At 36.9% G+C, this 23,079-nt stretch overlaps 2 protein-coding genes across 2 annotated transcripts; both read right to left on the bottom strand.

Annotated features, from left to right (window-relative positions):
- Nucleotides 1–760: 760 nt before the first annotated feature.
- On the bottom strand, nt 761–13,930 carry LOC131683536 (ralA-binding protein 1). Its single transcript, XM_058965589.1, has 5 exons — nt 13,744–13,930; nt 13,035–13,167; nt 12,140–12,976; nt 1,636–1,819; nt 761–1,580 (listed from the first exon to the last, which is right to left on the bottom strand). The coding sequence occupies exons 1-5, from the start codon at nt 13,811–13,813 to the stop codon at nt 879–881; spliced, it is 1,926 nt and encodes a 641-aa protein (XP_058821572.1). The 5' UTR covers nt 13,814–13,930; the 3' UTR covers nt 761–878.
- Nucleotides 13,931–16,182: 2,252 nt separating this feature from the next.
- LOC131683535 (golgin-84) lies at nt 16,183–18,156 on the bottom strand. Its single transcript, XM_058965588.1, has 4 exons — nt 16,901–18,156; nt 16,668–16,842; nt 16,527–16,602; nt 16,183–16,466 (listed from the first exon to the last, which is right to left on the bottom strand). Exons 1-4 carry the CDS (start codon nt 18,082–18,084, stop codon nt 16,252–16,254), a joined length of 1,650 nt encoding a protein of 549 aa, XP_058821571.1. The 5' UTR covers nt 18,085–18,156; the 3' UTR covers nt 16,183–16,251.
- Between the last annotated feature and the right edge of the window lie 4,923 nt (nt 18,157–23,079).

Genomic DNA, 23,079 nt, shown 5'->3' with positions numbered 1-23,079 from the left:
AAAAAAATCGAAATTTTTTTTATTACTTTATCTGACAACTTGAGAATATTTTCCCAAATTTTTACTGAGATCAGAAATATAGATAGAAAGTTACAGCGCTTCAAAGTGCGCTTCTTCCACTAAGATCAATAAAATTTTAAACTCGATTATCTCGAAATGTCGTTTTTCCAAAAATGGGTTTTTCGTGATCACGAAAAACTGAACCACTGAACCGAAAAACCAAAAAACCAATTAATTTTTTCAATTGATCGTTATTTTTTTTCATGCCTTAACGATTCCCTTTTTATGCAGAAATTTTTTAATGCAAAATTAATTTCAGAGCTTAAAACATCGATTTTTTAGGGAAAACGTTACCAAATACAGGAAAAAATATTATTTATTCAACTAATCGTGAAGGCACGAGGATAACTCCTATACTAAAGGAATTTTATGAGTTTTAGGATTCTATTTGATCTATTGGTTTTCAATCGTGATCACCGCAAGCCTTTAAAATAAAAAAAAAGATTTCGAGGAAAAGGCCATTTCTCCGCCAATTATCGTATATTTTTGTGAACTAATGTTTTTTTTTTCACTGAAAAATGTGCTTCCAAAATACTATAACTTTGATGTAATGAAATCATTGCTTTATGTCTTTATGTAAATTCAAATTTTCTTGAAATGTTTCTAGCAAAAAGGTATGTAACCCCTCAAGACCAACTAGGTTAGACGATAAATAAATAAATAAAATGAAAAATGAATACGAATTTAAAAAAAAATATCATAGGATCGATAAATAACACATTTATTGAATACATAGACATTCCAGTGCGAATCACACAATAAGTAGAGAGATTGTACGTAATAGCATTGTATGCTATGTCCTAATTCACGGGGACGTTTTATATCTTGTAACGATTCAATGCCAAATCCACCTGCATCTGAATTAATGCTTTATTCTCTTCGAAAATTTCTTTTGAAAGAATCTGTCGTTTCTGCTCTAAAAGTGCATTTTCTTTCGCATAATGCGCAACCAAACGATCGTAGTCCTCATTGTCGCTAACGACACAATCTAAACTACTTGGACCATAGGTAATAACGTTGTCAGAAACCAACAAACGCTTCATGCGCACAATCTCGGCCCGTTCTGCATTGATACGAGCCTGCAGTTGAGCCTTCCAATTCAATAACTCTTGATTTTCTAGCTGCAACCTAATCAGCGCTAGATAATCGGGATGATTTTCTGGGAGCAACATAAACCCATTGTCGGAAACAGTAACTTGGTCACTTATGATCGGTTGTTCTGAACTATCTGTGCTACGAGTCACCGGCTGGTCCTGAATCGTCACTTGGACAGGAGACTCAATTCCACCAATTCTCTGCTCAATTAGAGCAACATCCTCCGGTGTTTCTTGAGGAGTATTCTTCGCATCTGTATTCGTGGCCGATTCCGTGGATACCCCCGTGACCGTTTTGATTGAAGACTCATCATCCGAGCAGGATAACTTTGCCTTATTCAAATCGATCGAGATATCTCCATCCACTGTGTCGTCCAAACTTTTCTGCGTGCAGTCCGATTTCTTTTCAAACGACCTTAGTTTTCGCTGAAATAGAATTGAGTTACTATAATATGAATGCATACTGACTAATGATCAATACCTTGAGTTGTGTAATTATTCGTTGTACTTCCCACAGCTGTTCCTCGCGTTTCTTCGTTACAAACCCGGCATTCATTTCCGCATGTATTTGTGCCAATAAACTTTCTTGTTTCTTCAATTCAGCGGAAATTTCATCCGGTGTTTCGGGAAGATTTGGACTCGATGCGGTAATTGGAGGCACATACCTGTAACATACAACATAAATAACTAACGGTAAAGAACAATTGCCACGTGTTTTAAACCACTTCAAAAAAATTCTCGACAGTAAAGACAAGTTGTGCCTCTTTAAGCGCTTCATCGGACATAGAGATAAAACTAAAGCAACGCGAAGACTGTAACACTGACAAACATAGCTTACGCGTATTGGTCGGTAGACAGACGAGTTGAAAACAGAGTAGCTGTGTTATCTTTGTTTGACTAGTGACAACCTGTGTGCTTTTGATCGTATCATTAAGACTTTTTTATCTTGCAGGCACTAACGAGACGAACAGCATCTTCAGACATAAGACTTATTTACGAGTGGAGCAAACTGTTTAAATAGAAGCACAGAAAAAGATTTTGAAATATTGGGATAAACCTTACACCCATTACATTGCTTTCTTAAGGCTACTTAACCCTACAACGGTTTCGTGACTTTGTCTATGAGTAAACCGTTTTGTGGGGTACATTCGTACCCTAGAGCTAAAATCGCTCTAATTTGTCTAATTTTTATTGTATTAATAAATACATTGGATAGCTTTATTCTAAAATCGTTCGAAAAGCAGCTTGCTCAAAAATATTCGTGCTTTGTCTATTTTATTATGTAATATTTCAATTTTTGTAAAACAAGTCTTTAAAATACGTCGAAATCCCCTTTTTCTTTAATATTGCTATAACTCCAGTAATTTCTAACCAATTTTGACCATCTATAAGGCATTGTAAAGATTATTAAATTGCCTTTTGAATAAATAGTAAATAATAAAAAAAAAAAAATCAAAAAGTGTATTTATTCCGATGCTTTGTTGAACACCTAACGCTAACAGAAACAGTGAAAATACAGTAATATGCAGTAACTGAGATAAAACAGGAAGGCGTCGAAGGGACAGGTAGAACCAGTGCATTGTACGTGTAGGGTAATGAGCCTATTTTCGCCGTGTTTCATCCTACCTACTTGAAGCCGCTGGTTAGAGCAGCGTCTGCCATATTTGTTCAACCTATTAATTCAAATTGTAGCGCAACTATGGGAGCACTCGATTCGAATTTTCATTGCACTTAAACACGAGTATTTCGCCGTTCTGAGGGTATTTATGTTATTATCTTGGAACAAAGTATATCTGTTGATGCCAATTTGGAAGCATTCCATCGATTGTAAACCGAGGAATTAATGAATTAGTGAGGAACCTTCCCTAATAGGGTGAAAATAGGCACTTAGCCCTATATAAAGTAAGTGTGTTCCAGAGCCTGTACTACATAATAGGACGAATAGCGATGTACATATTATATACAAATCATATTCAAGAATGTGTTTTGTCTCTTTCATCCGCAAAATCAAAAATTAACATGACATTCCAAGTGCATTTTCTAGTTACTTTGCTCTAGTAGCTTTATTCTATCAAATAACAAATTCTATTGTTCAGTAATGATGAAACTTATACAATTCCACACAAGTTTCTCGCTTACTATGTATCGATATTTTTCTTGTAAAAAAGTTATGACAATTTTTCCGAATTATGTACACATGGCAAAACACTAACTTAAACGGTTTTGTGGGGTAAATTCGTACCCCAGACAAACTTTAAACGGGCACTGTTAACTTGGTCAAGTGAAACAAATAGGTTGCACCTGCTTTAATGAAAGTTTAATAATCAAATTAATTTATGATAAAGATTGCTTGCAGATAAAATAAAGCGTAACAGAATAACAGGGATTGCAAATAGCTCTTGGGTACAAATGTACCCCACAAAACCTTTCTAGGGTTAAACTTATCAATGCTTCTTTTATTAAATTTAGCTAGCATGTTTGATCGTTGTCTTCAAATATCTTGTTAACAAGCTACGATCTAAACTAAAACCGTTACAGTCTCTTGTCGTGACTTGTCGTGACATGGAAATGTGACATGATGGACACATTGTTGTTGGGATTCATTATTCGAATATTTTAAACTATTTTTACTATCTTTATCACACTGGACTAATATCTAGTTATAGTCCGAAAGCAGTTTATTTTTCCTCGAAACTTGCATCTCTACTTTTGTTGCAAATTTTGCGCGTAATCCTGCATGTTGTTGAAGGAACGGACACAGGAATAATTCATTGAGCAACAAACATGATTTGCTCAGTTACTTTTGAAAACCTATAGAGATTCTTAGAATTGTGTGAATTTCAGGAAACGCATAGTTCTCACGAACTTATTTGATGAAGCCATTCTGATTCTGTTCTATTTTGGTATCATTATACGAAATATGAAGATATTATTTATAAATATGACTTGTACCAAAAAACATTCATATATAAATAATACAAGAATACGTATCAAATTATAAACAGATTACCAAATAGCTTAGCTTAGCTTAGGTAAACTGCCAGTAGTTGCCCTTCGTGACTGACCGAAAGAATAAAAATGCGCAATGAACCAAAAAAAATGCTTGGGAGGTAGCAAATCATTCTCACTCTGCATGTTTGAATAATGACGCCAACCACAACCAATGCGGTTCTTCCAAGGAACGGAAGGAATGTTAGTGCGATAATCGTAGTAGATAGAGACCGAAACTACCTCGGCATTTCCATAAGCATCATAGAAAAGGAATTGTGTTAGTAGGAAAGGGAGCAGATCAGGAGGTCTTGGTAGACAATACGATTTGAGCATTATGCACAAAAGTCGTTCGCGATCAATTTTCAAATTTGTTTATCTAGCAAATTGAAATCTGGACAGCCAGCCATCGGGAATGTGCTTCCTATTTATACTTCAATTCAATAATCATTTCCAGATTTCTTTAGCTCGAATTATTTTCAGTTTCCGTTTAGCTTGAGCTTGAGCTTGTGCGACTGCCCCTGATTGCAACTACGTTATTGATTTGGACTTGCTGGGATTGCTGAAATCGGTACGCTGCCTACGATCGCATATTTGTCCCGTTTTCTATGGGATTTCCTATCTTTATGGAACTGATTTGCGATCATAGGCAGTACGGCAAATAACACGAAGCTCACCTGGGTTCGATTCCCAACCCCCCGCACATAGCGTTAGAAATTTTTCTAAAGAGATTTTTCTAACCCGAAAAGAGGCGAATGACCATAAGGTTAAAACCTCTTTAATCAACATATAAAAATGTCTCTATTCATATTTCTTTTTTTCAAACATTTTTAACAGAAGTAAAACTAGCAAAATAGAAAGAACGAAACGTTAAGCGAGGATAGCAAACAAACCTAATCTACAATTAAAACAGGAAATAATTTTGAGTGCCCTAAAATAATCATTAACGGTACAGAGATTTGCTATCTATAATGGATACACTAACAGTTCCAGGCGTGCGTCGCTTGTTCCCCTTCCTTGTCAGCATACGACCACAGATCACATCCGATCTTCCATAATGTTGCTTCCGCTCAAAACAAAGCTGAGTCAGGCTCGAATCCATTGGAGAAAAACCCAACTCAGCTATGGGTTCAAGCAAAACACCGCATCGCATGGATAGAAGTTCTATTGGCATTTTTACACAGAATATATATAGGGGGCGCTATATGCATGAGGTGGATGTCTTGCGTATGAACTGTCAAATTGGTAGGAAATTTTCAGCAGTTCATGTGATTTTTGCATTTTTTAAGGAAACTGACCATATTCGTAGGGTAAGGTGGGGCAAATCCGACCTAGTAAATGGTTTTGGCTGTAAAATGCTCATTTTACAACGGATCAAGTCGTTTTACATACCAAATTAAAGGGTAGACTCCTGGGCAACTTTTTGTATATAGCATTTTATTTAAATCTTCGGAATATCTTGAGATACAAGCGTTTTACAAAAATGTTCATTTTTGCTGTTTTCAAAAATGGTGGGGTAAACCCGACCCCCTATGTTTTTGGTTGATTTAGTGCAGATATTACTCAAATTTTATGGATTTTCAATGATAAATCAATGAATGTTGTATTATTGAATTGTAACATGAAGAAAATGGAGTTCAATATCAATCTTGGAATGCTAAAATCACGAGTAATAGCCCGTAATGATATTCCGATTTGCATCGGAGCAATTGCTCGACGAATACTATAATCATCACGTTTTTGTGTCTTTCGTTTGTAATTATGAATCATTTTGCATAAAAATAATAAATAATAACAATAAAAATATATTTCAATGTGATAAATAAAAATTTTCTTAGAAAAAAAGCGGTCGGATTCACCCCAATATTTTGAGGTCGGATTTGCCCCACCGCGTCATTTTTCATTACGATGCAATTAAAAAATATATGAAAAAGGTTGAACTAAATTCATCTATGCACTTTGTAGGACTCAAATAAAAGAATTTAAATCCACTTACATTTATTATGTAATCACTTTAAGAACAGAAATATCCTGTAGTCAACGATGCACAAAAGTCAAATCAAAAATTGTAAAAACACACTTTTTGTCGTATGAGCATCTTAATGTAGACTAATAAAATTCTATCATACCACCATTATGATTATTTTCGATGTTCTACACGACAACATTGATATTAGTTCGCGTAGTGCTTCTGATTTTCGGTAACAAAGGGGGGTCGGGTTTACCCAACGGTCGAATTTGCTCCTACCCTATAGAAAAAACCGAAAGATTTCTTATGTTTAACTTGAGTGTATCTACCAAAAACTGTTATTATTAACTTTCAAAACGTTTTTCTTTCCCTCTTAGTCAATTATTCACCATAATTCATGTGTATTTAAGGCAAAACATCAAAAAATGTATCAAATTACTTAGCATAGATATGAAAAAACACGCAAACATCCACCTTATCTTGTTTATGCTATTAATCTGTAGATGTCGCAGCAGGTAACTGAGCTTTGCAGCAAAATGCCAATAGCAGAGGTGAATGGTTTGGCCTTGTGTTGCACAATAATACAGCCTTGCCAAGCTTTATGAACCGATTACCAAGTAAACCATAAACTGCCAATTTATTACCATATGATTTCTGACCAGGAACTTGAAATATTTTGCTTGGTGTGCTTTCTTATGAGCCCCATTTAACACTTTTAGAGACAAATGATTTTTAAAGTTTCAGATTGAAAATCTTGAAACCTATAAATGTTAGAATTTTTTCGGAGAAGACAATAGATATTTCTAAGTTTTCTGTAGTCATCTCTCCATTAAGGCGAAGGTCGGTTTTGAAAGGACTATATTGACAGTTTTTGCTTAATATGTAAACCAAAGTCGCTCACATACGTATCATAAGTAAGCACATCGTATGATGGTAAAATGATAAGCTTCAGGTGGTGGTAAATAGTGGCCTTTTACGAAGGAGTACATAGTATATTGGTTGTGTATACGACTGTCGGATTTTTATGTATAAGGGTTTTCGGCCTGCAGTCTCTCCTGGGAGAGAAGGTAAAAATCTGTCCACAGTATTTTAAAGACTGCATGCCGAAAATCCTTATACGTACAGAGTATATATTCCAGCTAACAGCGTTGACGTCTGTGGACCCTCTAAGCGTTCTTTCAGAGAAATGCTAATGATTGCTACGCAACCGGTCTCAACGAATAGCTACACTAACTGGTACTGACGAATGCGACTGTGATGAACCTCATTAGGGAACATCTTCTGCTGCGCCTACAAGCAGTAGAAAAATAAGGAACGTTTCCTCTCCTAAACTTCATTGTAAGACCAGAAGATGTACCCTCAAGGCCGTCCAAAATTATCAGCACGAGAAAGTATTGGTGCAAAACCGACGCAAACAGCTCGTGGTCTCAGAAACTTGAGCTCGGAATAGGATTCCCCAGCACTTCTGGGACATCAAAAACCCCAAGTGTCCCCATATCCCAATTAGCCGACATTGTGAACCATATTTTTACGGCTTTAATATTTCTGACACTCTTAAAAGCATCTTGATAAGCTTTCTCTTCGCAGTAAAAACATGTATGATGTAGTTGACTGCAAACCTTTCTGTATATAGCATTTTATTTGGATCTTCGGAACATCTTGAGAAACAAGCGTTTTACAAAAATGTTCATTTTTGCTGTTTTCAAAAATGGTGGGTGGGTGATTTAGTGCAGATATTACGTAAATTTTATGGTTTTACGATGATAAATCAATGAATGTTGTGTTGCGTTGAATTGTAACATGAAGAAAATGGAGTTCAATATCAATCTTAGAATGCTAAAATCACGAGCAGTAGCACGTAATGATATTTCCATTTGCATCGGAGCAATTGCTTGACGAATACTATAATCATCACGTTTTTGTGTCTTTCGTTTGTAATTATGAACCATTTTGCATAAAAATAATAAATAATAACAATAAAAATATATTTCGGCCTGAGAAATAAAATTTTTCTTAGCAAAAAAGCGGTCGGATTTACCCCAATATTTAGAGGTCGGATTTGCCCCACCGCGTCATTTTTCATTACGATGCAATTAAAAAATATATGAAAAAGGTTGAACTAAATTCATCTATGCACTTTGTAGGACTTAAATAAAAGAATTTAAATCCACTTACATTTATTATGTAATCACTTTAAGAACAGAAATATCCTGTAGTCAATGATGCACAAAAGTCAAATCAAAAGTTGTAAAAACACACTTTTTGTTATATGAGCATCTCAATGTAGACTAATAAAATACTGTCCTACCACCATTATGATTATTTTCGATGCTCTACACGACAACATTGATATTAGTTCGCGTAGTGCTTCTGATTTTCGGTAACAGGGGGGTCGGGTTTACCCAACGGTCGGATTTGCCCCACCTTGCCCTACTTTCAACAGAAATTTAAATGGCCGGGTCTGGGTCAATTGGCATAAAATCATTTTTCATAAGGTCATTTGACATAAAATCATTTGGCATAAGGTCATTTAGCATAACGGTAATTTAGCATAATTGTCATTTGGCATAATGTCGAGAATTGATAACACTGAAGGTCATTTGGCATAACGGACATTTGGCATAACGGTCATTTGGCAAAATTTTGAGAATTGATCACACTGAAGGTCATAACGGTCATTTGGCGTAATTTTAAGAAATAATCACACTGGAGGTTATTCTCCATTTCCTCAACTACAGGGAAACACAAAGTTTAAAACTGTGCGAGAAGTGAGATAATTCGGCATAATTTTGAGCTGCGTTACTGATGAAGGTCTTTCCATATAAAGATTTATGTTAAGGAAAACAGCAGTTTAGCATAACGGTCGTTTGGCATAGGTATAGGTAGTGATAAGTTAATAATCACCAGGATGTTTTTGAGTGTATTCTATTACGTATGTATAATGTATTTTGATTGTATGTTGAAAATAACGTGCATTGTTCGAGGGAAAGTTATGTAGCTCAAATGTTTGAGTATCACGGCAACTACCTAAATATTTAAATTACTTTAAATGAGTACTAAAATTGAACTTGAACCAAAATTAATTGGATTATTCTTCTTTACCAATTAATACAAAACATTTACGACTAATGTGGCTACGCCAAATCGCTTCAAGTCGCGTGCTGTCCTACATCGCTATCGCTCCGTCGGACTTAAACTAATTTATAGCCCCTATGTTTGAGTAATCCGCGCAAACGAGTGGATCACGGGTTTGCTTGCGAGGGGCCGCCGCTTCCGACCAAACACACTGGCGATCATAATAATGGTCTGGTGGATCGCAGTTCTAAACTATACTATACTAAAACGTAATTCATAGTCAAGTATCCATAATTGCAAAAATGAACAAGCACAAAAATTTGTAAAATGAGACTCGAAAGAACTGCTGATTTTAATAACACATTATTATTATTGCTTAGTGCAGCTTTAACCTTATGGGTCATTCACCTGAAAAACTACACATCCGTCTATTATGCTAAATTACCTTTAGTGAGATCAGTTAGCAAAATTATGCCAAATGTTAATTATGCCAAATGTCCATTATACCAAATGACCGTTACGCTAAATGTCTGTTATGCCAAACGGTCTTCACTGTGAGCAATTCTCAAAATTATGCCAAATGACCATTATGCCAAATAACCGTTATGCCAAATGTCCGTTATGCCAAATGACCGTCAGTGTGATCAATTATCGAAATTATGCAAAATGACCATTATGCCAAATAACCGTTACGCCAAATGTTCATTATGCCAAATGACCTTATGCCAAATGATTTTATGCCAAATGGCCCGCTCCCTAAATGGCCTATGCTAGCAACGAGCAGATGCAATCAATTTTCTTGGTTATTAAGGGAGCTGTTGTATAAGATATTTCTCAATAATCAAGCAGAATTACAAAATTCGGAAAACGTCACTTTGTAAAGATTTTTCAGACAAGTAAAGTGGCATGACGAATGCCATAAGAAAGCACGACAGCGACTATTTTTCGTCAGCATGCAGTCTGTATTTGCCTATCTGTCAGAGGGAATTTTCATCTTCATTTATGCTGATGATATCATACTAGTCGTTGGTGCATCGAAGAGTCACAACGAAATCAAGTTGTAAGCGCATCTTCGGTTGGTTTCCGGATATCCACCAGAAAATGTGTCACTGCCCGCTCTTGTCCATATAATTACGTGGCAACTGGCAAACCAATACATCTCAAAGGTTTTACCCACTTTACTATGAGGCAGTGCGCATTGCCTTCAACCTACTCCCCAGTACACCAGCAAATAGTGCATGTGTGGAAGCCCTGCCGACGAGCTACAGCACTATATACCCTGAGGCGAGCCCTCGGATTCCTACGGGGGAGACTGCCTAACACTTCACATCCCCAAACAAATCAACATAGAACATAGTGCCGTTATAAGCTTAATTGTCCCATGTTCTATGGGATTCCCTATATACATGGGACAATTATGCGTAGAACGGCAGTATACCTTTATACCTGAATACCGCTTTCATCCCTAACGGGTCTTCTCATAAAGTGGCATTGCGGTTCAAACCCAACCCATATCAGTTGACGCGGCCTAATAGTTGCCCAATCACAAAAGAAATTCTTTCAAGTCATTGAAAGAAGCTACGCGAACCATGCAAAGCTCTATACAGACGGATCTAAGACCTACCAGGTAGAGGGGTGCGCCGCGCCGTCGATTTCAGGTAAAACGCTGGCGTCGCGCCAGCGCACTTACTATTTTTTAGGGATCATCGATAAATGACGTAGCATTTTTCGAGTGATTTTTAACACCACCCTCCGCCATCGTAGCATTTCGTCACAAACCTCTAAATGCCCCCTGGTAATTACGTAGCTTGACGGTAGCACTGCACCCCCCCCCCCCTCCTTGTCACGGTAATTATTTTTAAAAACGATAAAAAAATAGTATTAGTTAGACGAAACGGGTAAGGTTGTCGTGACATCAGGTCAACCCCTATTCTCTTTAAAAAAGCTACGTAGCATGACATGACCCCCTATCACCCTGTCGTCACACATCATCACAAAATACAACACTCCTCCCTCCCCCATATAATGCTGCATCATTTATGAAATTGTCGGCACGGCGCACTCCTCTACTACCAGGGTGTAGGGATAGGATTCAGCAGCATTAGAGCCGACCTCTCACTCCGTCTTCCACCTACCTGTCCTTTTTTGTCAAACAGGGTAACATTTACCGGACAAACATTCCTACCTTTTCCAGAAAAGCTGCATTCGGTATTGATCAGCATGCAGGGATCAATAGAGATTAAACAATGTGGCTCATCATGTCATTCCCAAGCATGTTGTTACAATGAACATTTTGCAATCTCAGAGGGTTATGGTCAATAACGGAGTAACAACCACGGGCGATCTTTTATGCTATGCTATGATTTTCCAAACGTAAATAAGAATTTTGTCTAAACTTTCTTGTCGTTTTAATATTTCTGTATGGTGAACTTGGGTAGTCACTAAGTCTCCTGGTGGTCGGGCACCCAGACACTTCAAACATCTTAAATCGCGCGTGCTTGTCAGAATATCTTTTATCAAACCCCTATACTGCCTATAATCGCGTCAGTGTCATGTAGATAGCGAATCCCATAGAACATGGGACTGACTTACGATTATGGGCAATATACCTACTAACAAATATCCTTCTCCCGTGATACTTGTGGAGTGCGCAGTAGTATATACGGCCTCTAGCAAAAGCGGACGAACATTCCTTCTCTTTCCTTACGCGATCTATGTTCGGGCCTCGCCGGCGCCGGTATTGATCAATAAACACTGGGATTACCAGGAGTTTCACATTGAAAGAGGTTTCGCTACTCCCAAGCATAATTCCCTATGCAACTCCAGCTAGCCCAGCCCGTTAACGGAGTAGCAGCCAGGGATGATTACACAAGCTCAAGCTCAAGCTATCAGCACTTCGAACAGGGAAATTACGATTAAGCTACTAGTATATACTCCAAAATCATTTACTTACTTCAACAGCTTCGTATCGCCGAATAAATGGTTGCAATGACAGAGTATTCCAACAAACAATCTGTGAGACATTTGCAGCGTAGGGCTAAGTAGCATTGCAATATTCTGTGCGTTCATCTTTGTGTGGAGCTCATTTTGTGTAACAGCATCTATATGAAGAATGGTCCAGGCCAGCAATGTCCTATTACAACTGGGCAGCTGTTCAACCAAACTAACCAATTCATGTTCCTGTTGAGTTACCTGGGAATGTGAGGCGGCCTCCTCAAATCGTGTCGACAGATCCGTAGTCAAAATTGGTTCCGGCAATTCACGAAGGAATAACTTCAGCAAACCGCAAGCGGTAGGTATATCAAACTCTTTGATACAACTACCTTCTCGATTATTATAAGCCTTTTTCAACTGTTGGAGTTTAGTTTTAACGGCTTCGACTTTATAGATTTGATCGCTTTGTAAACCATGTTCCTGCAAATAGTCAATGCAATCACGAACCACTAGCGGAAGATTTACGGTGTCATGGCATCTGCTGCGCTCAACAGCCAATCCTAACGAAACGCCGAAAATAGGTTGTGCATCTCCCAGCTCCAAAACTTCCTCGCTTACGCTGGTTTGTTTCAATTTTTTGTCTTTTTTATCTTTGGATTTATCTTTCTTATCCTTATCTTTCTTGTCTTTGTCTTTCTTCTTCTCTTTGTCTTTCTCTTTCTCGACCTTCTCTGGTAGTTTGGAATCTTCTACTTTGCTTGATTCCGGTTTCTCTTTGTCGCGAGACTTCTCCCTTTTTTCCTTACTCTTCGAGGGAAACTTGAAAGCTTTCGATTTCTTTGATTTCGAAGGGCTCCTGTAAAAAATGACTTTGGTAACTTTTGATTTCTGCAAAATAATTGATATTAACTCACTTTGTTTCCAATTCCTCTTCTGGTGAACTTTCGCCTTCCAATGTTGCGTAGGCACTTTTTTTCTCTTTTTTATCCTTTCTACGTCCAATCAGAAGCTCTTTTTTGCTCACCTTTTCTGCTTCGGTTTCAGCTACTGTAGTAAATAGAAATCAACTAAAAATTATTATATTCAAGAACTATTCCGTGAAAACCTTAGCTGACCAACTTCGTACACCATGCGAACCATCTACCTGAATGTGATGAACGATTACACTTCGTTGCTGAAAGGTGTCCGGTTTTTGTTGCCAGAGTTGATCAACTTAGGTATGGTATTTTTCAATTATAGGATTCTTAAGAATTAGCTTGTAATTTATGAAGAAAAAATACACGATTAAAACGGTTTTTTCTCGCAGGCAAGACGCTTATAGAAATCACCAACGGCGTTTTCGTTATTTATTATACTACTATGCTGTAGTGTACGGTGTAAACTAACAGGTTTTCGTACGCAATAAAATTACAAATTACTATACTAATCCGATTGCACCGGTCAGTGCTACTCATTCAAACTTGCTTGTAATCATGTCTACTGAAGACGCTGGCACTTATTCTGCAACTCAGTCACTCTTTTACACTACATCGTATAATAAAACGCTATTAAATGGGAAACTGGCGATCAAAAATATGGGGTTTGCTCTGACAAAAAAGATAAAAATATCACTTTTTTCCTTACATTTGCCGCTGCCATCAGAAGCGTACAATCCCGGAAAATCTTTTTCCACGTCCGGGCTATCAAAATCCATAAGGAATAAAATATCAAAGTTATTTTCTCTTATTAATTAAATCTTCTTTTGGATACGAATCAAAACCCTTGTACAGTATAGTACTTTGGACACAAAAATGATGCAAATCAATAAATAAATAAAACTTTGTATTGCAAAAATGACAGTACGAATCCTAAACCAAAGACGATGTTTTAAATATATAAAGACACGCGAAGAGAAAAACTGTAAGTTTGGTCATGGCACTATGGAAAGGTTCCATACAAAGAGGTGGCCAAAAATATTCGCCTCATTCTTTCGCGAAAAGCTTGTTTGCGTTATAACAATGTACAATACTCATAAAGGACGTATCCAGGATTAAAAACCTTGATGGGAAGGGGGAGGAGGGTGTGTGTAAGGTATTCAAGGTGAATTTATTTTTCAAACAAAAAACGCGAGTTTCGGTCTACACTAATATAAAAATATTATACACGAACTTTAACCCATATAGTCCAACGAATCCACATATTGTTTGGATGATACCCTGAACAGGTCGTCATAGCCTATCCGCCATAACTTTACGTTTACTGTAAAAGTGTGTGTGCACTCGCTGTTTAAAAAACTCATGGTTCCCAAAACTATCAGACAAATTAACTTGCAAAATCGGGCAGCCAAATTTACTGTTTTTAACTCTGCATCGTTTTTGCGTCACACTACGATAGGGGTATTCAGGTTTTTAACAATTCGATGAAAGTAATTGGACGAGTCCAAAATGCCTTCTCAAGATAGTCAATACAATATTCTGCAACCGTCTTTAAATTTTTATTTGGCAAGTTTTTATATTAAAAATTCCTTTTTTCCATTTTGTAACTATTCGCACGCGAAATAATTGTGTTCCTTGTCGCCGCGATTTTTGATAATCAAACGGGACGCGTGTTACCTGTTCGTCCAAGTGAGACTAAAGCGCAACAACCCACGACCGCTGTTGCGACTGAGAGGCTAAAGGGTGCGTGTGCTAACAAACCGTTATGTGATGAAGAGTCTTCATCTAGGGCATCTACCAGATGCAGACATAAGGAATAATATACTGATACTTTATACTGTGGCAGGTTATTGATAATAAAGTCAGCTAGATATTTAAAAAACAATGTCGTGCCTATCGTCGTCTAAGAGTCAAAATAGGTTCATCAAAAGACTTCCCAGAAACAAAACGAATCTTGTAAGCTCAATCGGGCTACCCCTGACTCGATTTCTAGTCCCACCAGGAGTGTTTGCTCCAAACTTTAACTAAATCGGACAAGTTTAAATGGAGAAAGCGCACTAACTTTAATTTTCAATGCTAGGTGGCACTGTATACATCAGTTTATCACTAAGAGTGAAAATATATAAGATAATTTCATTGCCTACAACTTTTTGGAAGACTGTTACGGTCAATTTCTTCACTTGGCGGAAAACTGGTTTTCGTTGAAAACCGCTTTTCGGCTAATTAGTCACCAGCAACCTGAAAATTGGTTTTCAGTGAAAACCGGTTTTCATTCAGTGAAGAAATTGGCCGTTAATCAACCCAACATCGACAGCAGTTCTTGAACTTTTAATGAAGTGAAATGTAAGTCAGTTTTGAGTATGGTGATGAATCAGTAGTCGATTCATACGAGCTTTATTTTTTTGGGAGCCGGTTGGGTTTAGCTGAAGAGTGTTAGGAAGTATTCTTTTGACTACAAAATTTTGGTTCCATTTGTCACCCCTTAGAGGGGCCAGACTTTTATAGTAAGATGAAGAATTGACACACAAGAGTTACTAGAAATGGCTGTAATATCATCTAATTTCTATTTATCTGTATCGAAAAGTTAGTGTTGGTGCCCTCTATGGTGAAATGTAGAACTATATGAATTTTCTTGTTAAGAGTTAAATCATATGCACTAGAATTCTTTCAAATCTACTATTCAATTAAACCTGTAGCAAACAGTTGCATAGATGGCAATAGTGAAACAAATTTCCATCGTTTATCAATTTTAAAGCTTACACAGGTTTTTGGGAAAATTTTGTTCTAATCTAAATGTCTGTTATGTGGTTAAAACCAACCATATCGCAAAAAATCATGTGAATTGACTGCTGATTCATCTCCATGTGCTGTTAGGCCCAATGCAATAAAATCGTTCTTATTTGCACTTGCAGTGATAAACTAATGCATACAGTGCCTCCTAATGGTGAGAATGCATGTTAGTGCTCTTTTTACGTATAAATTATCGAAAAAACGCATGCAAACTTCGAACACGCCGGCCCGCTAACTAAACTTGTCCGATTTAGTTCAAATTTGGAACAAATGCTCCTGGTGAGACATGGAATCGAATCAGAGGAGGCTCGATGGGGATCAATTGTTTCTTATCACTCTACTCATTAACCTACTAGTGTTATTGTTATACTGCACGAAGTGCTCTACCAAATCATGCCCCGCATGTTAGCACTTTTTATAGATTCTATTACGCCGGTGTTGTTGACAAAAGTACAAACATGACCCACAAATGCAACACCGCAACGTAAACAATGACCATGATACGAATCAATGGATATCGCCGCAGAAACACACCTAACCGTATGCCTACGGAGTCTAGTGAAGAGTATGCTCGTTTTACTCTACGCGCCACCCTGTTATCGAACGGGTTCTCCACCATAAAATTTGGCACTTGCGACTTGGCTAAAAAGAATAATTTATAATCAACCCTTGTCCGAAAAAAGACAATATAACAACACAAACCATCGTCTGTTTCGTTGGAGCACGTGTAAGCTACTCGTTCTTGTCGGATTTGAGAAACAGTACTTCGATATTGGACCTGAAAATTTTGCAATAAAAGTCATTATTAATTCCTGAAAGGCAACAATTTGACAAATCAATTACGTCTAATTTCTCCAGCTGTATACGAAGAGCGTTTCTTTCGGCTGTTACCGCTTCCAGGGAAGTCTGCTTCTGCACCAAAGATTGTGTTAGTGAAGTTAATCGTTGTTCGAGATCATTTGGCGGACTGCTCGGTCGATTTTGCAACTGGTTTCTAAGCTTTATAATTTCAGTCTCTCTGGAAAAGAAGGTATTTTGAATATCTGAAAAGAATGATAAAAAAAACTAATTTCTACTTCTCGTGGATGTGAGTTGAAAGCACAAATCTCTGCTTGACTAGCTCATCTCTAGCAGCTGTCAGTTCCTTTTGCTGCATATTCAGGTCATCATCCAGCTGCATCGCCTTTGTAGTTTCTAAGCTGAGCTTTTGCTGAAGTTCTTCGAGTTTAATTTCCAGATCTAGTATTGTTGCCTTGAGCGTGTGTTCCATTGTCCTCCAAAAAGTTTTACCATCTTCATATTTCTTATTCAGAGTCGCAATTTCTTCCAACATACTGAGCTTTTCACTTTTCATCTGTTCCAATTCCATCAATGTAAGTTCATCCGGTTGCCCAAAGCCATCAGACGATACATTTTGCTTGAGCTGCTCAATCATTTTCTCTTTTAATTGCAGTGTCGCGTGAGCTCTTACGCGATACTGCTGAAGTTCCGCGGTTACATTACTGGTTTCTATTCTTGCCATCTCAAGTTGCTGCTCTAACTCCTGATGCATTTGTATATGCTTTGATACAACTGATTCGAGATCTGATATCGACTTGACATACTTTGCATTTGATTCCTCGGTTAATAGAAGTTTCGCGGACAAATCATTTTTTTCGTCTAGCAAAATTTGATATACGTTTTCCATATCTTTCAGCCTCGTATCTGCATCTGAATTAGAAAGCAGCGATTGAACGCTATCAAGCTCAAGTTTTAATTCATCTCTCTCAGCTTTCACTTCCGCCAGAATTATTTTAGTAGCTGCCAATTCTTTTTCCACAGAAAAGCTACAATCTTGAATAGTGTTTTTCTCCAAGAGATATCCACTAAAATCGATTACTGTACCTTCCCTCTTTGAACTAACCGAACTTCGTCGCGATGAAGCAAGTATATCTGATTTGGCGGATACATTCTCGAGATCTACTACATCGTTCCAAAGAGGGTGTTCATGAGATGCTGTCGAGGACGATCTTATCAATCCCCTAGACGGTGGAGACTTGACACTTAGCGATAGTATCTTTGTCAATGGTTTTGCATTGACCACCGGAGCCTTAGAACCAGAAAACTCTCCCGATGTAACCTCTATCAACGGATCCATCGCTTCCACATCACTGTTTTCCGCAGAAGGTCGTGTTTGCTGCTGAAGTACCGTTGCTGCATTCTGATCAATTTTGGTCAGAATATTCTCAGCTTTCCCAGCGAGATCTTGAAACCACGACATGTTTTTTTCGGTCGTATTTTTAATTTAAAACATGCAAACAAATTTAGTAGAATTCAAAAAGAAAAACAGCTATAAAAATTTGATGTAAACCTAGATGTAAACAAACCTTCTACTACTTTGGTTGTCAATCGTAAGCAGGGTTGCCACATTACTTTTTGTATTTATCGTGAAAATGAAATCTGAAAAATTTGTATTGATCGTTTCGTCTGTCGATAGGGTAACCAACCAATTTTGGACACCTAGAGGAAGTAAAATTACGTCAACATAAAAAAAATATTTGCTTGACTATGTTTTAAATGCAATATATACACGTATCTGCCGCAAATTTACTACTCTTGAAAGAAAACTGTCAATTGATGTTTTATACATTACCATAAACTCGTAAATGATATTTCTTTACAGCATGAAATTTTCACATTCTGGACCCTTCGACACTAATTTGGACAGTGTCCAAAACATATTTTGGACACACCGAATATATCTGAATATATTTTGGACACTGTGAAGTATATTCTACTAAACTGATGTACTGACTCTTTGCATCATATTAAATGCATGAAAGGAGAACATAAGCAAATCAGTGATTGCCAATCCAAAATGGTACATTAATCTCTTTATAGATGGCTCGCCGCATGAAGTAATTCTTTAGTTCTATCATTTTGGGAAATAGGAAAACTTTCGGTACAGTTAGGTTGCTGCAGACTTAACGAAGCAGCATTAAATGTTATGCAATAGATGTTACATCAATATATTCCATGTAACGTGGACAAAATCAAAGATATCAACTTTTAATCAATTTGCTTACGAGGTGGTTCTTGTTCTTCTTTCTAGGTTCAGCTTTTCTTTGTTTCTCTTCTTCTACTTTCCTTTTTTCTTCAGCTTTCGCCTTGTGGTATTCAAGTCTACGGCGCGATGTTAAAACGGCAGGACTACGTCGCTTGAATCGTAATGTTCCTGTTCGTTTGGGTGTTTCAGGCGATTCCAGGAATTTGGCAAGCTCACTCTTATCATTACTTTGCTGTGATGTACCGCTTAGATTGTCAACACATAATTCGTCGATTTTAACAAACTCGAATTGAAAATCTTCTTCAACGTGCATTTCAGAAGTCCCCTCTTCGGTCATGCTTTGGTCTTCAATAAAATGTTCCTCGATCGTTTGATTTTCGACGACATCCATTGGTTTGAAGATATTGTAAACTTTCGCAAGATTTTGGTCTTCCTCTGACATAGAATCCATATCATTTCCCTCGCGGTATCGGATGCGCCGGGACCGACCCATCATATCGAGTACTTCTTTCGCATCAGCATGACTTACTGGGAAAGTTTTCGAACTACTTACAGCGCTAACATTCATTTAATGGCAGTTTCCGTGTTGTGGATTATTCTGATCTATATTGGAACTGTTGCGAGCGAGACATTTGGAGTAATCGACGCTATTTTCATCGAATGGAAATAATCCGCATGCTTTAAACCCATTTCCAATAATGCGATCATCGATCGATTCCATCGCCTTTTCCAGAAGGCACGAAAATTTTTCCGTTTTTACGTGTTGATTTGGATTGCTGATTTTCCAGTCTTCTGTCACTTTTAGCCATGCCGTTTTCAGTGGTTTGAAAACTGCAACGTCCAAAGGTTGTAAAAACCTTGTGCAGTTTGCATACAAGCAGATAAGGATAATGCCAAGTTTACTGCATTCTTCTGCTGTTTCCCATGGTGTGTGCGAAGAGTGTCCATCAACAAAATAAATAACCGGAAGCAAGTTTGCCTTAACTAGCAGAGGATGCAAGATATGTTTGATGTACTTTAAGAAACATTCTTTATTCATCCATCCGTTGTCCGTCTTGCCCAATCCCCATTCAGCGGGCACGCTCTTCGTAACTTCCATAGGAATTTTTTTGTACGGCAACACTATCATTGGGGGAAACATTACACCATCAGCAGAGCAAGTAAACATCACCGTGATATTTTTCCCTGATCAACTTTATACACGTTTCGCTCACCTCTCCTAGTAATCACTTTGTTGATCATCGGATCCAAGTAGAAGCAGGCTTCGTCACCGTTAAGAATTCTTCTTGGATCGGAAAGAATGTCGGCTACCTTCTCTTCGCGAAGAATTCCTAAAACCTCTTTAAACCACTTTCTAATGTCGGACTCGGTTACGTTCGCATTAGCTTTCGTGACACTCTCCGGCTTTCGAACAGAAAGTTCAGACCGGTAACGGTTCAAAAAACGACGAAACCATTGATAACCTAAAACAGCATGAATAATATAGTTTCTAGAACAAAAACATCAATGTAGCTGGCATTAGTTACTTGGTTTTCCTTTTTGGAAACGATTTCTTTCCGGATGCTCTTCTAAGTAGAGGGTCACCCGATTCATGATGCGGTATTTAGTAACAGGGTATCCTTTTCGGGCCATTTTCTTTATCCATGCAACAAGCTCAAGTTCGTCCGCTTGGTTTAGTGCCGGTGCTGGTCCAGGTCGCGGTTGATGTTTATAGTGTTTGCTCAACCGGAACTTGATAGTGGACCTGGAAATGCCGTGCAGTCGACAAGCTGTTTTAATTGGCGTTCCATTGCTGATTGCATCCAAGCAACGTTTAATCACCTCCTCCGAGTGGGGAACTCTACGCTTTTCGGCGGCGTTGTCCATTATGCATCAACTGAAAAAAGAAATATATATATATAATATATATATATATATATATATATATATATATATATATATATATATATATATATATATATATATATATATATATATATATATATATATATATATATATATATATATATATATATATATATATATATATATATATATATATATATATATATATATATATATATATATATATATATATATATATATATATATATATATATATATATATATATATATATATATATATATATATATATAAAGGTACGTAAAAATAATATAAACACATATTGAATCAACATAAATTCAAATTTCAAAATAATTTGACCAAAAACAGAAGGCGACATACCTTTACGAAATTTTTCACTTTTTGATAATTCTAGCTCTAATAAACAAGCAGCTGTCAGGATAGAAAATCTAGGGGTGTCCAAAGTTTGTTGAGAGCAATTTTTCAACTCATATTGTGGACACCATTTATTTAAGACTTTTTTTAGATAAAACATTACGAATAAACCTTTTCAAACACGTAACATGCATAATACCAAATCAGTCAAACTAATTAAATCAATATAAAATATTACAATTGTATATTTAAATCCGATTTGAAAAAGTATCACTTCCACCGGTTCCTCTTCGCTATCGTTGAATTAGGAAACGTTTTCGGTGATACTTTTTAAAACTGTGGATTCTGTTTAATTTTAAACAATTAGAGATGAACTAATGATATTGAAACATTGTAGACAACCTAAGGAATGTAATAGTTGCATCACACCTAACAAAAGCAGAGAAACCTGGCAGTGCAGGAGGAAAATACATTAACAGGGTCCAAAATAGGTAGGGGTCCAAAATAGGTTCGTTACCCTAAATGAATGGAAGGAATGCAAACAAGCGAACTTGGTTACGCTTTTTATCGATTCAGATTTGTTTGCAAATTAAAAATAGGTTACCATGGAAGGTTTTCATCTATACACATGTTCGTGCATCGAAACCATCGATTACTATCAGGTTTGATTTGGCGATGAATGTTAATTTTGATGAAAATTGGTTTCATTGAATAAAAGAAACAAGGTTTCTCTCATTAACTGCTGTGAGCTGTGTTCGACCAATAACGGTTGTTCAAAAATAATTTTGACTCACAGAAAAAAAATATTGGTAAAATTAAGACTTTTTTACTCTTAGCAAAAACAACAAACGCATACTGTTAGTTTGAAAACATTTTTTTAATTTTGATTACTTTTCCTCATTAGCTTAAAAGGAAAACATTTATTTTGATTATTATTCTTGATTAGTTTAAAAGTTTTACTTTCAACCTAATAGGCGTTGATTGTTTTTTGCTAAGAGCGGAACACTCTTAATTTTACCAATATTTTTTTCTGTGTGCAGTTGGTTGAATTTACAAGATGACGACACGAATGAACTCTTCATGCATGAAGTTCATGTTTCACAATTGAATACTTTACGATGATGTTACAAATGAACACGAGTGTTCATTTTTGACAGTTCGTTTGTACTGTTTACATGGAAATTCTTTATGCTTTCCTTCGCGTGAATCTAATCGTCCATGTAAACAGTATAAACAGTATAAGTACACTGTCAAGAAAGTGAGGTTAACTGTGTCAGTAAAGAACCTAATTCTCGGTGGTTTGTTTACTTCGTCAGTTACATGGATTCGAGTGCAACGGATGTTCATCCGTTGCTTGGAACACACATAACTCCCATTAAAGACGCTGAATCCTTCTGTATAAAAGCGGCCCTTACACGTTCAATATTTTTGTCAATACCACTATTGACGATATTGTTACAATATTTCAATCCCAATTGAAATCCACATCGTCAATACAACTTTTTTCCATTACACGTACAATACTTTTGTAAATACTCTCTAGTGTTGTCAAAAATATTGAACGTGTAAGGGCCGCTAAAAACTCTCCTATCTTTTTCTTATTATTTATCTGTCAGTGTCATTCCAATCGAGCACAAGACCTGTCAAAAGCACTCAATCCGAAGAAAAACGCTTCGAATCCTTCTGGAATGAGGGCTATTGACAGGTCTCGTGCTCGATTTGAATGACACTGACAGATAAATGGTTACCAAAAGCAAACGATAGACGTGTCGAGTCTTTATCCAGAGGGATTCAGCGTCGTTAGCTCAAACTATTGTCAAGTACGAATGACTGTGTCAAGCGAGGACGTGTTTAAATTTTCGTAGAAAATCTATTAAAAATCGATCTGAAGTTTTAAGAGTAAGGCATATGCATTGTTTCATTTAGAAAGTCGAGCTCTATAGATTTTTGTAATGAAAAATAACAAAATAATAAGTGGAAAGCTTCTGTCA

Source organism: Topomyia yanbarensis, chromosome 2 (genome assembly GCF_030247195.1).
Source record: "Topomyia yanbarensis strain Yona2022 chromosome 2, ASM3024719v1, whole genome shotgun sequence".
Taxonomy (NCBI): domain Eukaryota; kingdom Metazoa; phylum Arthropoda; class Insecta; order Diptera; family Culicidae; genus Topomyia; species Topomyia yanbarensis.
The sequence above is the reverse complement of the archived record's forward strand: the minus strand, read 5'-3'. Positions and strand labels throughout refer to the sequence as shown.